At 48.2% G+C, this 16,283-nt stretch overlaps 2 protein-coding genes across 2 annotated transcripts; both read right to left on the minus strand.

Annotated features, from left to right (window-relative positions):
- Positions 1 to 613: 613 nt before the first annotated feature.
- On the minus strand, positions 614 to 8,122 carry LOC125759574 (solute carrier family 13 member 5-like). Its single transcript, XM_049418548.1, has 2 exons — positions 7,888 to 8,122; positions 614 to 848 (listed from the first exon to the last, which is right to left on the minus strand). The coding sequence occupies exons 1-2, from the start codon at positions 8,056 to 8,058 to the stop codon at positions 714 to 716; spliced, it is 306 nt and encodes a 101-aa protein (XP_049274505.1). The 5' UTR covers positions 8,059 to 8,122; the 3' UTR covers positions 614 to 713.
- Positions 8,123 to 8,861: 739 nt separating this feature from the next.
- Positions 8,862 to 12,935, minus strand: LOC119403383 (uncharacterized). The gene is made up of 4 exons (XM_049418305.1): positions 12,928 to 12,935; positions 12,768 to 12,860; positions 12,009 to 12,333; positions 8,862 to 9,101 (listed from the first exon to the last, which is right to left on the minus strand). The coding sequence occupies exons 1-4, from the start codon at positions 12,933 to 12,935 to the stop codon at positions 8,862 to 8,864; spliced, it is 666 nt and encodes a 221-aa protein (XP_049274262.1).
- Between the last annotated feature and the right edge of the window lie 3,348 nt (positions 12,936 to 16,283).

The raw sequence follows: 16,283 nt of genomic DNA on the forward strand, positions 1-16,283 counted from the left end.
ATTAAAAAACAATGACACCCTAATACGCAATTCTAATTTAACGCCAAAACATAAAATGGCCAATACAAGGAGCTCTGAAATATGGGAACTGCCGAGGTTTAGAGCGAATTATACCTATCAGATGCTACGTTATAGACTACCCTATCACTTAAATACATAAAAATGTAATGTAACTCCTTCATATTGTAAGAGAAAAAAACATGTATGCAACTGTGATGCCTATGTTTATGTGCTATGTATATGTACTGCAATGCCAATGTTTATGTACTAGTGCTTATAATGCGGTGTACTTCTTGTGTAATTCTTGTATCCTTGAAATTCTTCTGTATTTTTGGTATATTTCTTTTGTTTCTTGTAATTCTTGTATTCCTGTAATATGATGCGGTGTATTTATAGTTTAATTCCGGTGTATTTCTTGTTTTTTCCCGTTTTGTCACTGCCTGAAAAATGGGAAGTGGACCCTGTCAAGCCTTGCTGGTTTTTAGTTCATTGTCCACGACATCACTTGTGTATTGAAATAAATTTGACTTGATTTGATTTGGCCTGTGCTATGTCTTCTGCTTCTTGCTCATGGAACAACTCGTCCAAAAAAATATTTCTTACGTTTTTCAATAACGTTGAAGCCATCATATCGTGAAATGCTTAGTCGACTAATTCAAAGAAATCCCTAAAGCCCCAAAGATTTTTCTCTCCGCGTTACTCCATCACGTCCTTCACGTGGTCCGGGTTGCATTTGGAAGTGCCCAGTAGGGAAAGGAATCCAGGTTGAACATGGCGTCGCCGACAGTCAGGACGCTGAGAAGTTCCAGCGCAGCGAACACAACGTGCAGTTGACCTCCTATGGCAATCTGGAAGAACACAGCAGGATTCATTCATTTACGACAGACCTTGAGTCTGGGACCCTTGTTCATAGTTAAGGCTTAGTAAGGTACCTCACCTAGAAGTTGACCGAAGTTGCCTCATCAGTACTAAAACACATCCATTGAGAGCCATCCGCATAATAATAATATCTGGGGTTTTACATGCCAAAACCACGATATGATGATGATACACGTGGAGTGGATGGCTCCGGAAATTTCGACCACCTGGGGTTCCTTAACGTGCACTGGCGTCGCACAGTACACATGCATCTAGCTTTTCGTCTCCATCGAAATGCGACCGCCGCGGCCGGGATCGAACCCACGACTTTCGGGTCAGCATTCGAGCACCGTAGCCACTGTACCACTGCGGCGGACCTCCGCAACGGGCGACAGCGAACGTAGTATGAAGAATGAGCCCCACAGGCGTACCCAATTAGCGGTACAGTTGCAGCCAGCCCTAATCAAAACATGTATGAAACGACTCGAGGTATTTAGGCACTTAAAAAAAGTCATAATCCTTGTCTTCACGAGGACAAAAGAATACGAAAGAAATGTAATAAACACCATTTCAAGATAACACCTGTTACGTTTTCCATGTCATGCCAAGATGAGCTCTATTTAACAACAAATTACGAGGCACAGCAATGAGATGCGGTTGTGAAGCACGTTAGCTCACAACAGGAGGAAGTTGTAAGTAGTCGACAAACCCCAGTCAGTGCCAAAATATTACGAGCAAGACCACTCGATTAAGCGTAGTGCGCACGCTCCGTCCGTACTCGTGGTGTAGTCTGGATCCTTCCTATTCATTTTTCCTTCACCATTCTGCCGGCTGCCATGTACAGTGTCGTCAACTCTTAGGGTGAACACGGTGCGGCGTGGCCACGTAAAGCCCCTTGATGTTGGAAAGTAGCGGCGCAGTTTTATCCACGCCGCCGCACCTTCGCCGCGCCGTCAACCTCCTCTTTCTTCACCCTCTATTTCGTGGAGCCGGCGCATCCGCAACGCCGAGTGGCTGCGACGCGCGATACCTCCCGGTCAGGTGACACTGACGTCACGAAAGCGCGCGCAAGCAAACTTCGCGCGCTTTTAGTTGCTCGCGCACGCCATGAACCCTCCAGGCGTGTGTGTGCGGGTGCATGCGTGTTTGTATGTGTGCGCTTGCGTGTGTACGTGCGTGTGCGCGCTTATTTGCGTGTGTGTGTGTGAGTGCATGTGTGCGCCTGCGTGTTGCGTAGGTTTGTGTATGTGTGCGCCATCGTGTGCACGCGTTTGTGTATGTGTCTTCGCGCCTGTGCGCGTATGTGTGTGTGCATGTATGCTCCGATGTGCGTTTGCGCATGTCTGTATTGGCGCGTGTGTATGTGCGTATGCGCACGTATCTGTGTGCGTATGTGTGCGCCTGTGCGTGCGTGCGCTTGTATATATTCGCACATGTCTACGTGCCTGCGTGCGTGTCTATTACGACTGTACCCGCGTGTGTATGTATGTGCGTGCGTATCTTTCGCGACTGTACCTCTTGTGTATGTATGTGGTGCGTGTATAGCGTGTGTATGTATGTACGGGCGTGTCTGTATAGCGTGCGTATGTATGTACGTGCGTGTCTGTATCGCGTGTGCATGTTTATGCGTGCGTGTCTGTATCGCTTGCATATGCGCGTGTGTATGTATGTGTGTGCGTGTCTGTATCGCGTGTGTATGTGCGTTCGTTCATGTCTGTATTGCGCGTTTGTATGTGTGTGCGTGCGTGTCTATCGCGTGTGCATGTATGCACGAGTGATGATGATGATATATAATGTTTATTGGCGCAAGGGCCATGTGATGGCCAAAGAGCGCCACGACCAGATAGCGAAAGTGAACAATGGTTGTGTTAAGTGGCTGTATAGGGGCCTAAAATTCCTCGCGCTAAAGGCGGGTAAAACATATAGGCAATAAAATCATGGGAGTGACGTGAAACATGCGCATAGAGAATGAATGACAAATGGTCGTCATGATAAAGAACTAAGATATGGTGTGAGCACGAATACGTCCTCAAGGCCTTTGAGGCCAAAGGCGGGGAGGCGGGTGCTTCTCTAATGTATCTCCCGTAGCAACGACCTCTTTTCAGAGGTCGTGCTGCGGACTGCCTGGATGTGTGATGTGAAAGCTATGGACTTCGTTTAGAAACGCGAACAGTGACTGGTGTTTAAAAACCGGTTCCCTACCGATAAACATTGACGGGTGAAGTGGTAATTGTTGTCGGTAGGGAAGTAAAAAGTACTTTTTTCTAAGCATGTCCAGTTCATTACAATGGATTAAAATGTGAAGCACGGTGAGTGCCTCACCACATCTCTCACACAAAGGTGGATCGTCGCCGGACAAAAGATATGAGTGTGTACTGTATGGGTGTCCTGTTCTTAGCCTGGTCAGTGTAACTTCTGTGTGGCGTGACTTTCATGTTGGCGGCCAATTACCAAGGTGTGGTTTGATAACGTGTAGCTTATTTTGTGTATGCCTGTCCCATGTGTTTTGCCAAAAGGCCCTGAGCTTTCTTTTGAGGAAAGGTTTTAGGTCTAGTGCAGGGATATTCATGGATGTATTTTGACTATTTTCGTGGGCGGATGCAGCTAGCTGGTCCGCCAGCACATTTCCTTGTATCTCGCGGTGCCCTGGCACCCAGCACACTACGACATGTTGTTTGTGAGAGTAGATCGTGCATAAAAGAGAGTATAGCGACACAAGGACAGGGTTTTGGTGTTTTTTCAGAGTTTTTAAAGCTTTTACTACCCTTAAGGAATCCGTATATATCACTGCCTTTTGTAGTTTTAAATGTTGTATGTGTTTAACGGCCGCAAGTATGGCGTAAGCTTCCGCTGTGAAGATACTTGAATTTGGGTGCAGAATACCGGAATCGGAAAAAGATGGACCAACGGCTGCGTAAGACACAGAAGTATTGGACTTTGAGGCGTCTGTAAAGAATTCTGGACTAGTGTATTTGTGCTGGAGTTCGAAGAAGTGTGTACGAATATGTGCAAGTGGCGCGTGCTTAGTTACTTCCAGGAAAGAAACATCACAATCTATATGCTGCCACTGCCACGGCGGGAGATGTGGAGCGGGAGCCATTAGACAGTGTTCGAGAAGTGGCACACCCGTTTCTACAGCTAGGCCCCTCACACGAAGTGAGTAGGGCTGTCTCATCGAAGGTCGGTTGTGAAAAAGTTCAGAAACGGACAAATCATTAATTGCAGTGTGTGAGGGGTGTTCATTGTTTGCGTTCACCTTGAGGAAATGTACAGAAGATAGGTAAGATCTCTGGAAGTGTAACGACCACTCATTCGATTCAACGTAAAGGCTTTCCACGGGGCTAGTACGAAAAGCACCCGTACAAAGACGAATGCCCAAATGGTGGACTGGGTCAAGCATCTTCAAGGCACTTGGTGTCGCAGAGTGACAGATTATCGCCCCGTAATCTAGGCGCGTGCGTACAAGGCTTTTATAAAGGTTCATCAGGCAGTTCCTGTCACTACCCCACATAGTGCGTGACAACACTTTTAGAATGTTCATAGTTTTAATGCACTTGTTTTTTATGTACTTAATGTGCAGTATGAATGCAAGTTTTGTGTCTAGAATTAGCCCTAGGAACTTGTGCTCTGTTTTTACCAACAGACGCTGACCATGTAGGTCGGGATGAAAGCCTCTTTTTCTAGAGAATAGGATGCAAGTGCTTTTTTGTGAATTCAGCGTAAACCCATTCTCGTCTGCCCATTTAGAGACCTTGTTCAAGCCCAGCTGGACCTGCCGCTCACACATTGAAAGGTTGCACGACTTGTAACCGATGTGCACGTCGTCCACATATGTGCAATAAAACATGTTCCGTGGAATGTGCAGACGTAGCGAATTCATTTTTATAATAAAAAGTGTGCAACTCAGGACACCACCTTGCGGCACTCCAGTTTCCTGGACAAATATTCTGGACAAGACATTACCCACTCGAACACGGAACGTGCGATTGGACAAATAGCTTTCGATTATGGTCAGCATCTTTCCTCGGACACCTAAGTGTGAGAGGTCTCGCAGTATGCCAAAGCGCCATGTGGTGTCGTAAGCCTTTTCCATATCGAGGAACACCGAAAGAAAGAATTGCTTGTGGACAAAAACGTCGCGAATTTGTGCCTCGATACGGATAAGGTGGTCAGAGGTAGATCTACCCTCTCGAAAACCGCACTGGTATGGGTCGAGTGATTTGTTTGCTTCGAGAAAATGTATAAGTCGGCGGTTTATCATCTTTTCAAAAAGTTTACACAGGCAGCTTGTTAGTGCAATGGGCCTGTAGCTCGTAACGGAGGATGGGTCCTTGCCCTGTTTTAAAATCGGAATAATAATGGCTTCCTTCCAGGCCGAGGGGATCTCGCCGGAAGACCAAACATGTATGCACGTGTGTACGCAAGTGTGTGTGCATGTGCGCTCGTTCGTGTCTGTATTGCGCGTGTGTATGTATGTGCGTGCGTGTCTGAGTCGCGTGTGTATGCATGCGCGCGTGCGTGTGCATGTGCGTTCGTTCGTGTCTGTGTGCGTGCGTGTCTGTATCGCGTGTGCACGTGCGTGGGTATGGCTGTGCGTGTTTGTTTCGCGTGTGCGCGCGTGTCTGTATGTGCGTGTGTGTCTGTATCGCGTGTGTATGTGTGTCCGTGCGTGCCTCTGTAGAGATGTACCTGCGTACGTGTCTGACAGCGGCATTGGCACAAAAAGGCTTCGCGCCCACTCATTTCGACCAATTGAATTTAAGTAAACCACCACATTTCTTCTTGGCTACCTTCTTTGTGCTCATCATGACAACCATTAGTAACGAAATTCTCGACCATACTTTATGCTGCATACATTACATGCGCTTAATACACATCCGCGTTACGAACAGTCGAAGCGGCTACGGTGAAGTAAACCGCTCTGCCGCCAGTCGGTATAATCATTTTTTTTTCGATCTGCATCCGCTTCTATTTATCGCAGCGTCTTAAAAAATATACTCGTCATTACGTTCCATCGGAAGCCCACGTTCGTCATGACGCGTTTTTGAAGGGACAGATTCTCATTATTTGCTTTAAGGGGCCAAATAAACAAGCGCGCGCAGTGATTCTAATGCGGCTGCGGTGAGCCAGTGGAGGGTTCAGCGTGCCGTGCGCACCGCGCCGGCCAGGGGAGGGGAGAAATCCGAGGAGAATTGAGGAGGAAAAGGTGCGCACGGAGGAGAGTGTCGATACTTTCTAGATCAAGGGGCTTTATGGCCACGTAGTACGGGTACGTTTCATTAGTTACACCGCTAACCGCGCAGTCGATCCATACCTGTCGATGACTCGAAATCACTTCTAATATCCTCTTGAAGAAACACACACACACATAATGCCGTTCTGCCGAGCGTAACACGGCACTGAGGCTAAAAGATCGGTCGCTTCTCAACACACGCTAGCAACGCGCCGGACGGTCTGGAAGGGACATGGCCGCCGCCACCCAATGTTGCCCGCGTGCAGCCTACCTTTGCGGTACTCTGATTTTCCAGTGATTCTATGGCCACGCTCCGCGCAGCGCCAGCGCACCTGGCGCGGCCGCGCATCGAAGCGTAGCGGCGCATGCGCAGAGGGACGCGCGGGAGCGACTTCACGTTGTCTGCAAAAGAACTGGACCATTGCCGTTGCGCCGCTGTGTAGTACAGCAAGAGCGGCGCGATCGTGTGCGCCTGCGCCGCTTCGATTCGGTGCGCGGCCACGCCGGATGCAATGGCGTTACGCGGAGCGCGGCCACACTGAGCTGTGTTCACCCCAAGAGTGGACGCCGCTGTACATATGTTTAATCTCCAGAGCAGTTTTATGGCTCTAGCAACCAGCAACATTGTGTTTTTCAAGAAGTATACCGGAATTCGCTTCCAGCCAACCGGAAATTGAGCGTTGGTGATTGATGATTCCTATAGCGCGACCTAGGACTAGGACAAGGGTGACACACGAGGACAAGCGCTGACTTGTGAGTTCATTGTGCGGAACACGAAAATATATAGGACAAAAACTACAAAGAACTATACGTGACATATGAAGAGTTGTTGATCTTGTTTTTCTATAAGGTTTCCTTTAGTACTATATATTTTTGTGTTCTACACAATAAACTCAGTTGGAATTTGGCGCTTGTCCTCGTGTGTCATTTTTGTACTAGTCCTCAGTCCGCGGTATAGCAGTCATTAGGACATAGCAACTAGCCCAAGACGCCACCCTTCTGAGCTTTCGAGCATTGTGTTAAATGAGACTAAATCCCAATAAACGATTTTAAAAATTATATGAAAATGAGGCAATGGTTCAAGTTAAAGTTGAATCAGATTACATATGTCAGAGCATAACATTATTGAAGAGGTGATTCACTATGAGGATAATTATTGAAAATTAATTCCTTGGGTTCATCAAAAGAGCAGACAGCTTTCTTGTCAACTGCTGGGATCGTTGCGGCACCTGGCAGAGCAAATCTCTACCAGCGCTTCTTTCTACGTGCCCTCTGCGATGCTCTTCGGCAGCGCGCTGCCGGAGTTCATTGCAAAAGCACTGATAGTTGGGCGAGTTGGTAAGGGTTGATTAGTATGAAACGGCGCAACGAAAAGACACGCAACACTGACGATGAAGAAGACACGGCGCTTGTCTTCGTGTCTTCTTCATCGTCAGTGTTGCGTCTCTCTTCGTTGCGCCGTTTCATACTAATGATTGCAAAAGCCATGCAAAGTTAAGCGCAGCTCAACTAATCGACTGCGCTTACTTTTTTTACGACTGCTGTTAGTAGGCTACATAAACTTTTTGCTTGGAGTTAGTCTGACTACCGTCACAAGGATCATGCATTTCTGTGACGCAAACAGTTTTCACCACCATCTCTTGCTTTATTCGATTGAAGTCATCTTATAAAAATGATCATATCAGCCTAGAACTTGGTGTCACTGCGCTCAGGTACAAAACCCTGTGAAGCGAACTGACGCGGTAAAGGAAAACATAAGCATACTGCAGGCAGTTAACCCTTCCGTAACCACTCACCATGTCAAGAGCCGAGAGCCCACCGCAGTCTCTGAGCAAAGCGTTATTCTGAGATGAGGTTGAGATGGAAAAGGTGGCCGAAGCCAGCCGAGTCGCGGGCAGCATCAGCGTCAGCGGGTTCACCTTCCGAGCACGAATCTGCGCCGCACGCAGCACAGTTATCGATTGCATGCTATAGGCACGCTTTGATAAACACTTCGACAAAGACTGCTACAACGCGCTTTGTCGAAGTGTGTTTCCTTTCGTGTAATAAACCGAAGTAGCGCAATGGAGTTGTACGACAGGCGCTCCTGAACAAAAACCAAGAAACGGAAAACAGGTAAAACATCGTGTAAGACAGATTCTATGCCTTGAAGGCATCAATGTATGAAAACGCTAAAATGAAGGTATCGCTCCATCCACAAAGCACCTCGCTGTTATATCTGAATGCTCCGGCGCCATGGGGCCGTTCGGAATCGCTCGGGCTTGGTGCTTCCTGCTGATAAGATGAGTGTGTACGGTCACCATGCCGCCTATCGTCGCGCTAATCTACGTGTCCATGATGTTGCGCTTGTGCACTGGCCACAAAAAGCCGGCAGCTGTTTGTATCGCTTCTTCTATTGTGCGCCTAGTATTGAGAGGCCGTCGATGTGCAAAATAAAGCAAGAAGACCCTGCTGTTAAGTTCGTCTGGCTTCCGACCTTCTCAAGTCTCAACACTGAAAGCACCTGCTTTGATGCTCTAAGACATGAACGCTAAGTGTTTCTTGAGGCGTTTCTTGAAACCTCTGCTCGGGAAAATGAGTTACCACATACGCTACCTACCCAAGGGGAACATATGCAGTAACTCTAGGGAAAAAAGGATAGCAGCCGCCCCTTGAGTCGTGACTGAGCCTCGTTGCCAAATTACTCAGAAGAATGATGCCTTCACCAGTCTCGGGACGGCGCTGTGCTCAGCTCCGGTGAGTGGCAGAAGAGCTTCGAGTGGCGTATTATTTAAGAGTACGGAGGCCCTTCTTTCGCGTCATTTACGGCGTGTCGCACAGCCGGTTTACCACAGCTAGCAACGCTTACGATGGCGTCCAGTGTGGGCAGGAGGAAGGAGACGCCCTTGTCCTTGCTGGTCAGCTCGGCCGTAAGCGTGGAGAGGATGCCCAGCAGCGGGACGAAGCCCTGCGACGTCTTCCCGGAAATGCTCTTCACCCACGAGACCAGCACGTCGTTCATGCCTGAACGCTGATGACGTAGCGCAGGGTAGTCGCGAGTGACATGAAACGAAGCAGAGCCAAGGTAGTTTGCAGGTTAAGCCATACATACATCACATGATCTTTTCTACAGTTTTTTAATGAGTGCACTTATTACATGAGCGCTGACATTAAAATTTCAGAATTTTTTTTTTGCAATAATTACCAAGACACCCACCTACCACGCCTTGAACCCTGGTTTGCTCAAGCGCGACGGGTAATTAATTGGAGGACTTTTTATGGTGTCTCGTCGAAGTTATGGCTTCAAAGAGTGCCCAGAAAGGCGTGACCCAGCAGGATATTGACGATAGCAACTTTATTGTTCGGCTAGATAAGGGGCCCCCCTACTCCCTGTCCCCGGCACACAGGCCTAGATGGCGGGGTCCGGCACCTCCGCAAGCAAAGAGGTCTTGACTCTTCGCGGCTTCTTCACCAGGCGGATGGCTTGTTGCTGTGAAGCAGGGTACTAGCTCTGCATCAGGGCTGTAGGCAAGCCCGTAGCCAGGGCGGGGAAGGGGGGGGGGGCTGGGGGCCCGCCCCATACCTCCCCCCGAAGTTTTAGTAAGTATATAGGTTTCAAAAATAAATAATGAAAATAGGTGCTTTTCTCAAATATAGTCAAGGTTTCCAGCAAGTGCAACCCCCCCCCTCCCCCCGAAAAAAATTCTTGGCTACGGGCCTGGCTCTAGGACTCTGTAGAAATTATATTTCCTTCAGCCCCTGGGGTGCTATCGCACCGCCGTGTTATGTGGTTTAGGGTCCCTCTCTCCTTACAGCGCTTGCACTTATCGTTGTTCCTATTTTCTTTCTGAGCATCATACGCGCAGACCGGATTTCCCAATATTGCCAGCTTGCAGGCGCTGCCATTCCGCTGCCTCCCAATTGTTCAGACTTTTATCCGGTGGCGGCACCAGTCTCCTAAGTAACCGACGATTCTCAATGATATCCGTGTAATTTTGCAGACGCTCGCCCATGTTCCGGCAGTCGGGCGGCTCCACAGTCACCCGGAAGTAGAGAGCTAGGGCTAACTCTTGGCCCGCCTCGTTCCCAGGAACGGATATGTGTGCTGGGGTCCAAATTAGGCAGTCTTTTCTCTTCAGCCGTCAACTGTCCAGGACCCTTGCCGCTTCCGGCAAGATCCTACCCTTTCCGAAATTCCAGATGGCCGTTTTGCTATCGCGAATTGTGAAAATGGGTTCCGTTCCAACGCAAGCGAGCGCTATCGCAAGTTCCTCAGCCGTTTCCATGCTGCGGCTTCTAATGTTGGCGGCCGATACGGGGACACCTCGGCCATCGACCACAGAGGCGACCGCCGTACCCGGCTTGCCTCTTGCCGCGCGCACGTGCGCAAGCGACTTACTGTCCATCGAATCGAAGCGTCTGATTAGTGCTTGTGCTCTCTTTTCCCTCCTCTCCGTCTTGAATACGGGATGCATGTTACGAGGGAGTGGGGGTATGATTAGATTTTCTGGGCAGTCTTGCCGGATGTTCGACTTGCTTCGTGGTCCCCTATCTGTTTACAGGCCTGCCATTTCTGGGTTTTCATGTTAACGTAGCTGGCTACGTATGCACACAAATCTGCGTGCACATGAGCACCGCGTGGACAACACTTTTCAATGAAGGCTCCCTGGGTGCTGCTATAATCCCCTCTGTTGCAAATATGCGTGACCGCCCAAAAATGCACCGCCGAAGCAAGGACGTCAGCCTTCGTACTCCCGTGGAAACAATAAAGGAGGTGCTCCGACTTTCCGTCGAAAAGGTCTCGAGAGAAGCATGGCAGCCAACCCAGAACGGTCATGCAGGTGGTTGTTGGTTGCTTACAATTAAAAACAAGTTGGTGTCGATGTCGTCGGTTGGGGCGTCTCGCGTTATACTGCGTGACACGCACTTCAAAATTGATTTTGAATATGTTTTAGGCTATATTAGCCGTTGAAATTTTCTAGAAGATGCGTGTGTGTCGACACAAATTTATCGCACAAGTTATCTCGCCTTCAAAACTTCGTGTCGGTACTCCTTTGCCATCAGAATAGTAGCCGCGCATCCAACTGATACGACCACTGGAATTTGATTCGTGAACAAAAATTGCGCAGGTTCCACGTACTGAGGAAATCATTCGTGTGCGAAGCTAAGCAAATGAGGGCAAGGGGTCCACTGCTCTTCACCTACCGCCCACCGGATCACAAGTGAACCACGTCGGTTTCCTTAACGAGCCTGCACCTTTGAGAAAATATCCACTTAGCAAGACATTCCCTAGAACTATCATTTGTCCCCTTTGGCCTCCTCCCCAAGCCGTGTTTTTTTTTTTTTCGTTTGCGCACGTTGCTTTCCAACCACACGCTTCGCAACAGAACATCGTTTCGTTCAGGTCGAATCTCGCCACTGCAAGTCTCAACCTGGCCATATTTGTAAGTAATATTGTAGTTCTCGCGTTTCCGAAGTGAAATAAAAGTACCAGGCTATTACAATCAAAACCCATCACGTCAGGTGCAGCTGGTACGCCAACTTCAAGGCGGCGTCGCGGGCTCAATTTTTTTTCTAGGAAGCAATGGCCTCCTGGATGCTCCTCAAGTGTCATTTACCAGTGACCAGTCAGTCAAAGTCACAGTTTGGCTGCAAGGGTTAAGCAGTGAATGCGATAGCAACAAATCGGTATGTCATACAAAGAAAGGCTAGCACCTCGCTCATTTTAGGGAACACGGCCGCTGCAGCCAGCGAAGTGACCTTTCCGCGAAAATGCGAAGAGCCATCAGCCATTTGTTCAACACCCTCCCCCCCCCCCCCCCCCCCAAGAGATAAGCGTGCGAGCACAGGCGACCACGCTTTGTGGGTCAAAGTGCGAAGCCGGTGGCACGAAGCCCCGCTCCGGCGAAAGAGAGAGAACGACACGTCGCACCCTCACCTGGAAGAAGGCGACGTGCACTTGCCCGCAGGCTGTGAGGGCAAGGCAGCTCCAGGGAAAACGTGCCCGGGCGGCCGCCCAGGGCAGCACCGGAGCAGTCGACGATGTGCCCGGTTGAGCGGGAAGCGAGAACAGCGACAGTGAGAGCAGCAGGACCAAGGTTTCGGGGGTCACCTGGCTGCGGTCAGAGGAGTGAAAGCGTGACAATGTCCGGATGGGGTACCGAATTTTACAGAGACCGCAGCGGCGCGGAAAGTTGTATTCCTGAACGGTGCAGCGAAGCGATCGTGCCCTGCACGGCGCATCAACCGGTACCCGCAAGTACCTAAGAGACGCTCATGCCAAATGTCATATCTCGACATCAGACGCTCGCTTCGTCAGAGGCTCGCAAGCATGCAATTGGACACGCAATGTAAATGTGTGCTTACAAGAAAAAGGATTTCCACCAATCCGCGCTCGGCCTGCGCACGCGCTTTTTCTACAAAGAGAGCACGACGACGCCTACGGCGCCAATGCGCAGCGATAGTTTACATAATTTTGACGGAAATGAAACCATTAGTTGTCTTGCTTGACCAAAACTAGCACATCGAGCACGTGAAACTCAAGTACAGACTATGCGCTCAGTTTTTTTTAGGGTTAAATGAGGATACCGCGGTACCGAATTCGCGGAAACAAAAGAGGTAGGTCAGGCATTAAAGGTTTAAAGAACGGAACCAACTATCGCGCATAATAGAACAGGCGTCTCGCAGGTGTATTCACCTTCGGGTGAATACGAATGTCCAGGCAGTCTTGGGAATGGCAGAGATGACCAAAGCCATCACAGCGACTACCAGTGTGGAGAGTTCCCGGAAACTGCAACGAGAAAAGTAAGGCACGCATAAGCACGTTTAAATGCATAGATCGGATACATCACTAGTACCCATACATGTCTACCAGTTGTACAAATACAGGGAGTCCATTGGAAACCTTCCGTTATACTATACCTTTTTTTTTCAACAAGCTGCTCCCTTTTATAAACGCTTTCCCTTACTTAGCGTTAATAGTAGATTAGTTTCCACAAAGCATGAATAGTATTGCATTTTGTCATACTGCGCATGTCTCTGTTCCTGTATATATTTGCTGGCTCAACCACATTGACGTTAGCGTCTGTCCTGTGTACCTCGGCTTTGTGAGTGTCTATTCTGCATTTAATCTTTCGCAAAAGCTATGCGCCCTCTTGTCCAGTACCAAGTTTTGTTGAATGATGAGTACCCAGGTACACGAATGTACAGTTAATCTTTCGATTTAGCTCTCTTCCATATTGACCTGTTTCCTAAAGTCTCGGAACTCAAGTGACACTGTTACAACATTCAACGGATGTTAAAGGACGAGCAAGCAAATCACTGTATAAGCAGTTTTGAAGCAGCCGTCTGACGAAAATGCTATGCGTCCATTAGCAGGGACGTTCAATCATTCTCTAAATGAGTGTAGTGACTTCATCTTTAGATGAACCAGGGCCACTCCTGAAGCACTTAGATGTGCACTTAAATATGGCACTTAAATGTGGCACTTAAATGTGGCATATACTGGTGACTGAATCAAATATTTCTGCAGATAAGCTTGCCTGTAAACCAGATTCGCGAGCATACTTTCGAAAAACGTAAAAAAGGGCAGAAACATCTTACTTCCAGGGTCCATGCAGAGTTAGCCTGTTCTCGAACACTCCAGGAGGCAACCTGCGCTCTTCGGGGCGAATCTTCGCGCTGAAACAACGTGGGGGGAAAGCAACCCTATAAGGGATTGTAAAACACGCAACTCAGCTTTAGCCGACCACTCGCACAGGTGCTGGCACGTAGAGGACACGACGGCATATCGCATTACTTCCAGGACAAACTGCAGTTGCTTGCAGATATCGAATTCTATCGTCCGCGGAATGACTTAGTCGCTCACCGCGAAAAATAAATGAGTTCACTAGTATTAAGTGGAGAAACAGCGCACAATGATTCTTGCAACTTGAAGAGATGAAATCGCAACAGTAGAGGTTTAGAGCAAACGCGGGAAGCCGATACTGCTGTCTCAAGATAAGGTAACCTTCAGGTGAGCAGGAGAGAAGTCATATATATTTCGGCAGGTAACGAAACACAAACAGTAACTTGTACACCATAATTGATGACGACGAAACTAAGAAGCAGTCATGAAGTGCCCAAATTTTCCGGCAGTGACACTATCAGGACATTTGCAGACCCATGACTATGGTAGCTCGAGGCCGAAGAGGTCCAAATAGGATTACTAAGATTATTCTTATGATAAATATCATTGCTGTTGCTGTTGTTAGTTCGTGATAATCAAATCGTGCTTTTCGGACGTGAAACCCCAACAATTACAACGTGAGTTCTCGTCCGACATGGCGCCTGTATAGGACCTTTTTGCGAAATTTCAAACACCGGCGTCGCTCTGTGCATGGTAGAATACCCACTGCCACGCAGAGTGTCTGGGTTCAAGTCCGTCTGTAACCAACTGCAGCCAAGATTGGCTGCCGTTTTGAGCTCATAACAGCGTACGCTGTAAAACCCACATGGCGGCAAAGATCCGAATCTGAGCGATAGCGATGATGTTGCTCACCGCTCAGTCCTCATCCTCCTCAGCAGGCAACACCAGAGGTAGAAGGAACACAGCAAAATGCTCGGCAGGGAGTAGAACGTGAAGGTGAAGCTGCCCAGAACGTGGTAATCTGGATATTCCCTGAATGGAGCAGCAAAAGATATTAGAAAAAAAATTCACAATGTCAAGTGAGCTCATTCAAATTGAGACTGTTTTTATGGTAGTGTTCTCAGGCGGCAAAAAAAAACATGAATATAACGGTCTATTAACAAAGGATTCAGTCGCGACAGTGACAGGCCGCTGCGCTTCCGCTCCACAGACCGCTCCACTCGCGAGCTTTCCGAGCGGAATAGTCAGATGACGAGATAAATTCTTGGCCTTGGTTACTCTCAACATCTTCATCTTAACGGCAAACAGTTTGAAGGCATATGTTTATTTGTATTTGCGTGCATTCAAATAATTAAAGGATAATAAACAATTTTTCACCGGGGACAACATCGTCCTTGTTTTTTATTTGTGTTTTATTTGTCCCGCGTTTTACCACCAGGTAGCTCGATCCGTGTCCGCACGCCAGTGCCCCTACGGTACGCTCCGATAACAAGCAACAACTCAAATTATTCATTCTAAAAAGACAGGGCGTGCAAACACGAACACAAGAAAGAAGTCAAGACACCACAAACGCCGACTAACAACTGAATAGTTGCACAACGGCGGAAAAGAAAGAAGGCACGAAAACTTATCTGCGCATGCCCAAGCAATAGGCGAACCTATCAATCCGGCACGCGTGTAGGCTACGGGGGGGGCCTACGCGAAAGATAACTGTTAAGGCATTTGATCGACGGTTGGCTCACGCATGCGCTACCACTATTCTCGATATGCCGTGCCTCAATCATCAGACGCGTTTCTTCATTCCTATGTCGGTACAAAAGTGCGCAATCATTGAATTTTGGCGTGCACTTACAATCTCGACAATGTAACGATAGATTAGAAGGTGAGCCTCCGGTTAGTGATCTTTTATGTTCTAATAATATCTGATTAATGCAGCGGCCCATCTGTCCTACGTAGAAGCGGCCGCAGCTGAAAGGAACCTTATACACCACACTTGTACGGCAAGTGAATTTGTTTGTGCAAACAAACATCGGTTCGCTTCTTTTCTTGTACTCGCTCATTCTTCCTCTGCATAGCGGCACATATCTTACCTAGCTTATTGGCAGCCGTGAAAACAACATTACCGCCGTATCTACTTCCTACTTTCTTTAGCCTGTGAGATACGCAATGAATGTACGGTATACCTACGACACGTTTCTTCCCATCGCTTTCTGCAACCATGCTCGGACTTCACATATAGGCTTTCTTCAAACGCTCAGCGACGGTGGCCACTGCACCACGGGGATAACCTACATCTAAAAGACGCGTAAGCTGTGCGTTAAAGCTATCACCCATTTTGTGCTCACAAGACTTGGTGAGGGCGGACTTAAGGCAAGACATGGCGATACCGTTTTTTACAACCCTTGGAGTGCTTCGACGAAAAATTTAATAGCTGTTTTGAAGATCTAAGAGCATACTGCCAGCACAGGTGGTTTTTCTGAAACGTTAAGCAAATGTCTAGAAATTGTATTCCATTATTATGAGGCAACTCTTTAGTAAAGTTCAGACCTCCTCCATTTAATTCAAATTTTTCGCTCCCTGCGGTTA

The sequence above is a fragment of the Rhipicephalus sanguineus genome, chromosome 8 (genome assembly GCF_013339695.2).
Source record: "Rhipicephalus sanguineus isolate Rsan-2018 chromosome 8, BIME_Rsan_1.4, whole genome shotgun sequence".
In the NCBI taxonomy this organism is placed as follows: Eukaryota; Metazoa; Arthropoda; class Arachnida; order Ixodida; family Ixodidae; genus Rhipicephalus; species Rhipicephalus sanguineus.

What these genes read in the sequence shown, in the direction of transcription:
- LOC125759574 (XM_049418548.1), bottom strand. Translation starts at nt 8,058, where the DNA reads ATGCAATCGATAACTGTGCTGCGTGCGGCGCAGATTCGTGCTCGGAAG. An exon ending in GGCTCTCGGCTCTTGACATG is followed by an intron (nt 849 to 7,887) that starts GTGAGTGGTTAC and finishes GTGTTCTTCCAG; the next exon opens with ATTGCCATAGGAGGTCAACT.
- LOC119403383 (XM_049418305.1), bottom strand. An exon ending in ACATTCGTATTCACCCGAAG is followed by an intron (nt 12,334 to 12,767) that starts GTGAATACACCT and finishes AGCGTCTCTTAG; the next exon opens with GTACTTGCGGGTACCGGTTG. An exon ending in TGCACGTCGCCTTCTTCCAG is followed by an intron (nt 9,102 to 12,008) that starts GTGAGGGTGCGA and finishes CTACGTCATCAG; the next exon opens with CGTTCAGGCATGAACGACGT.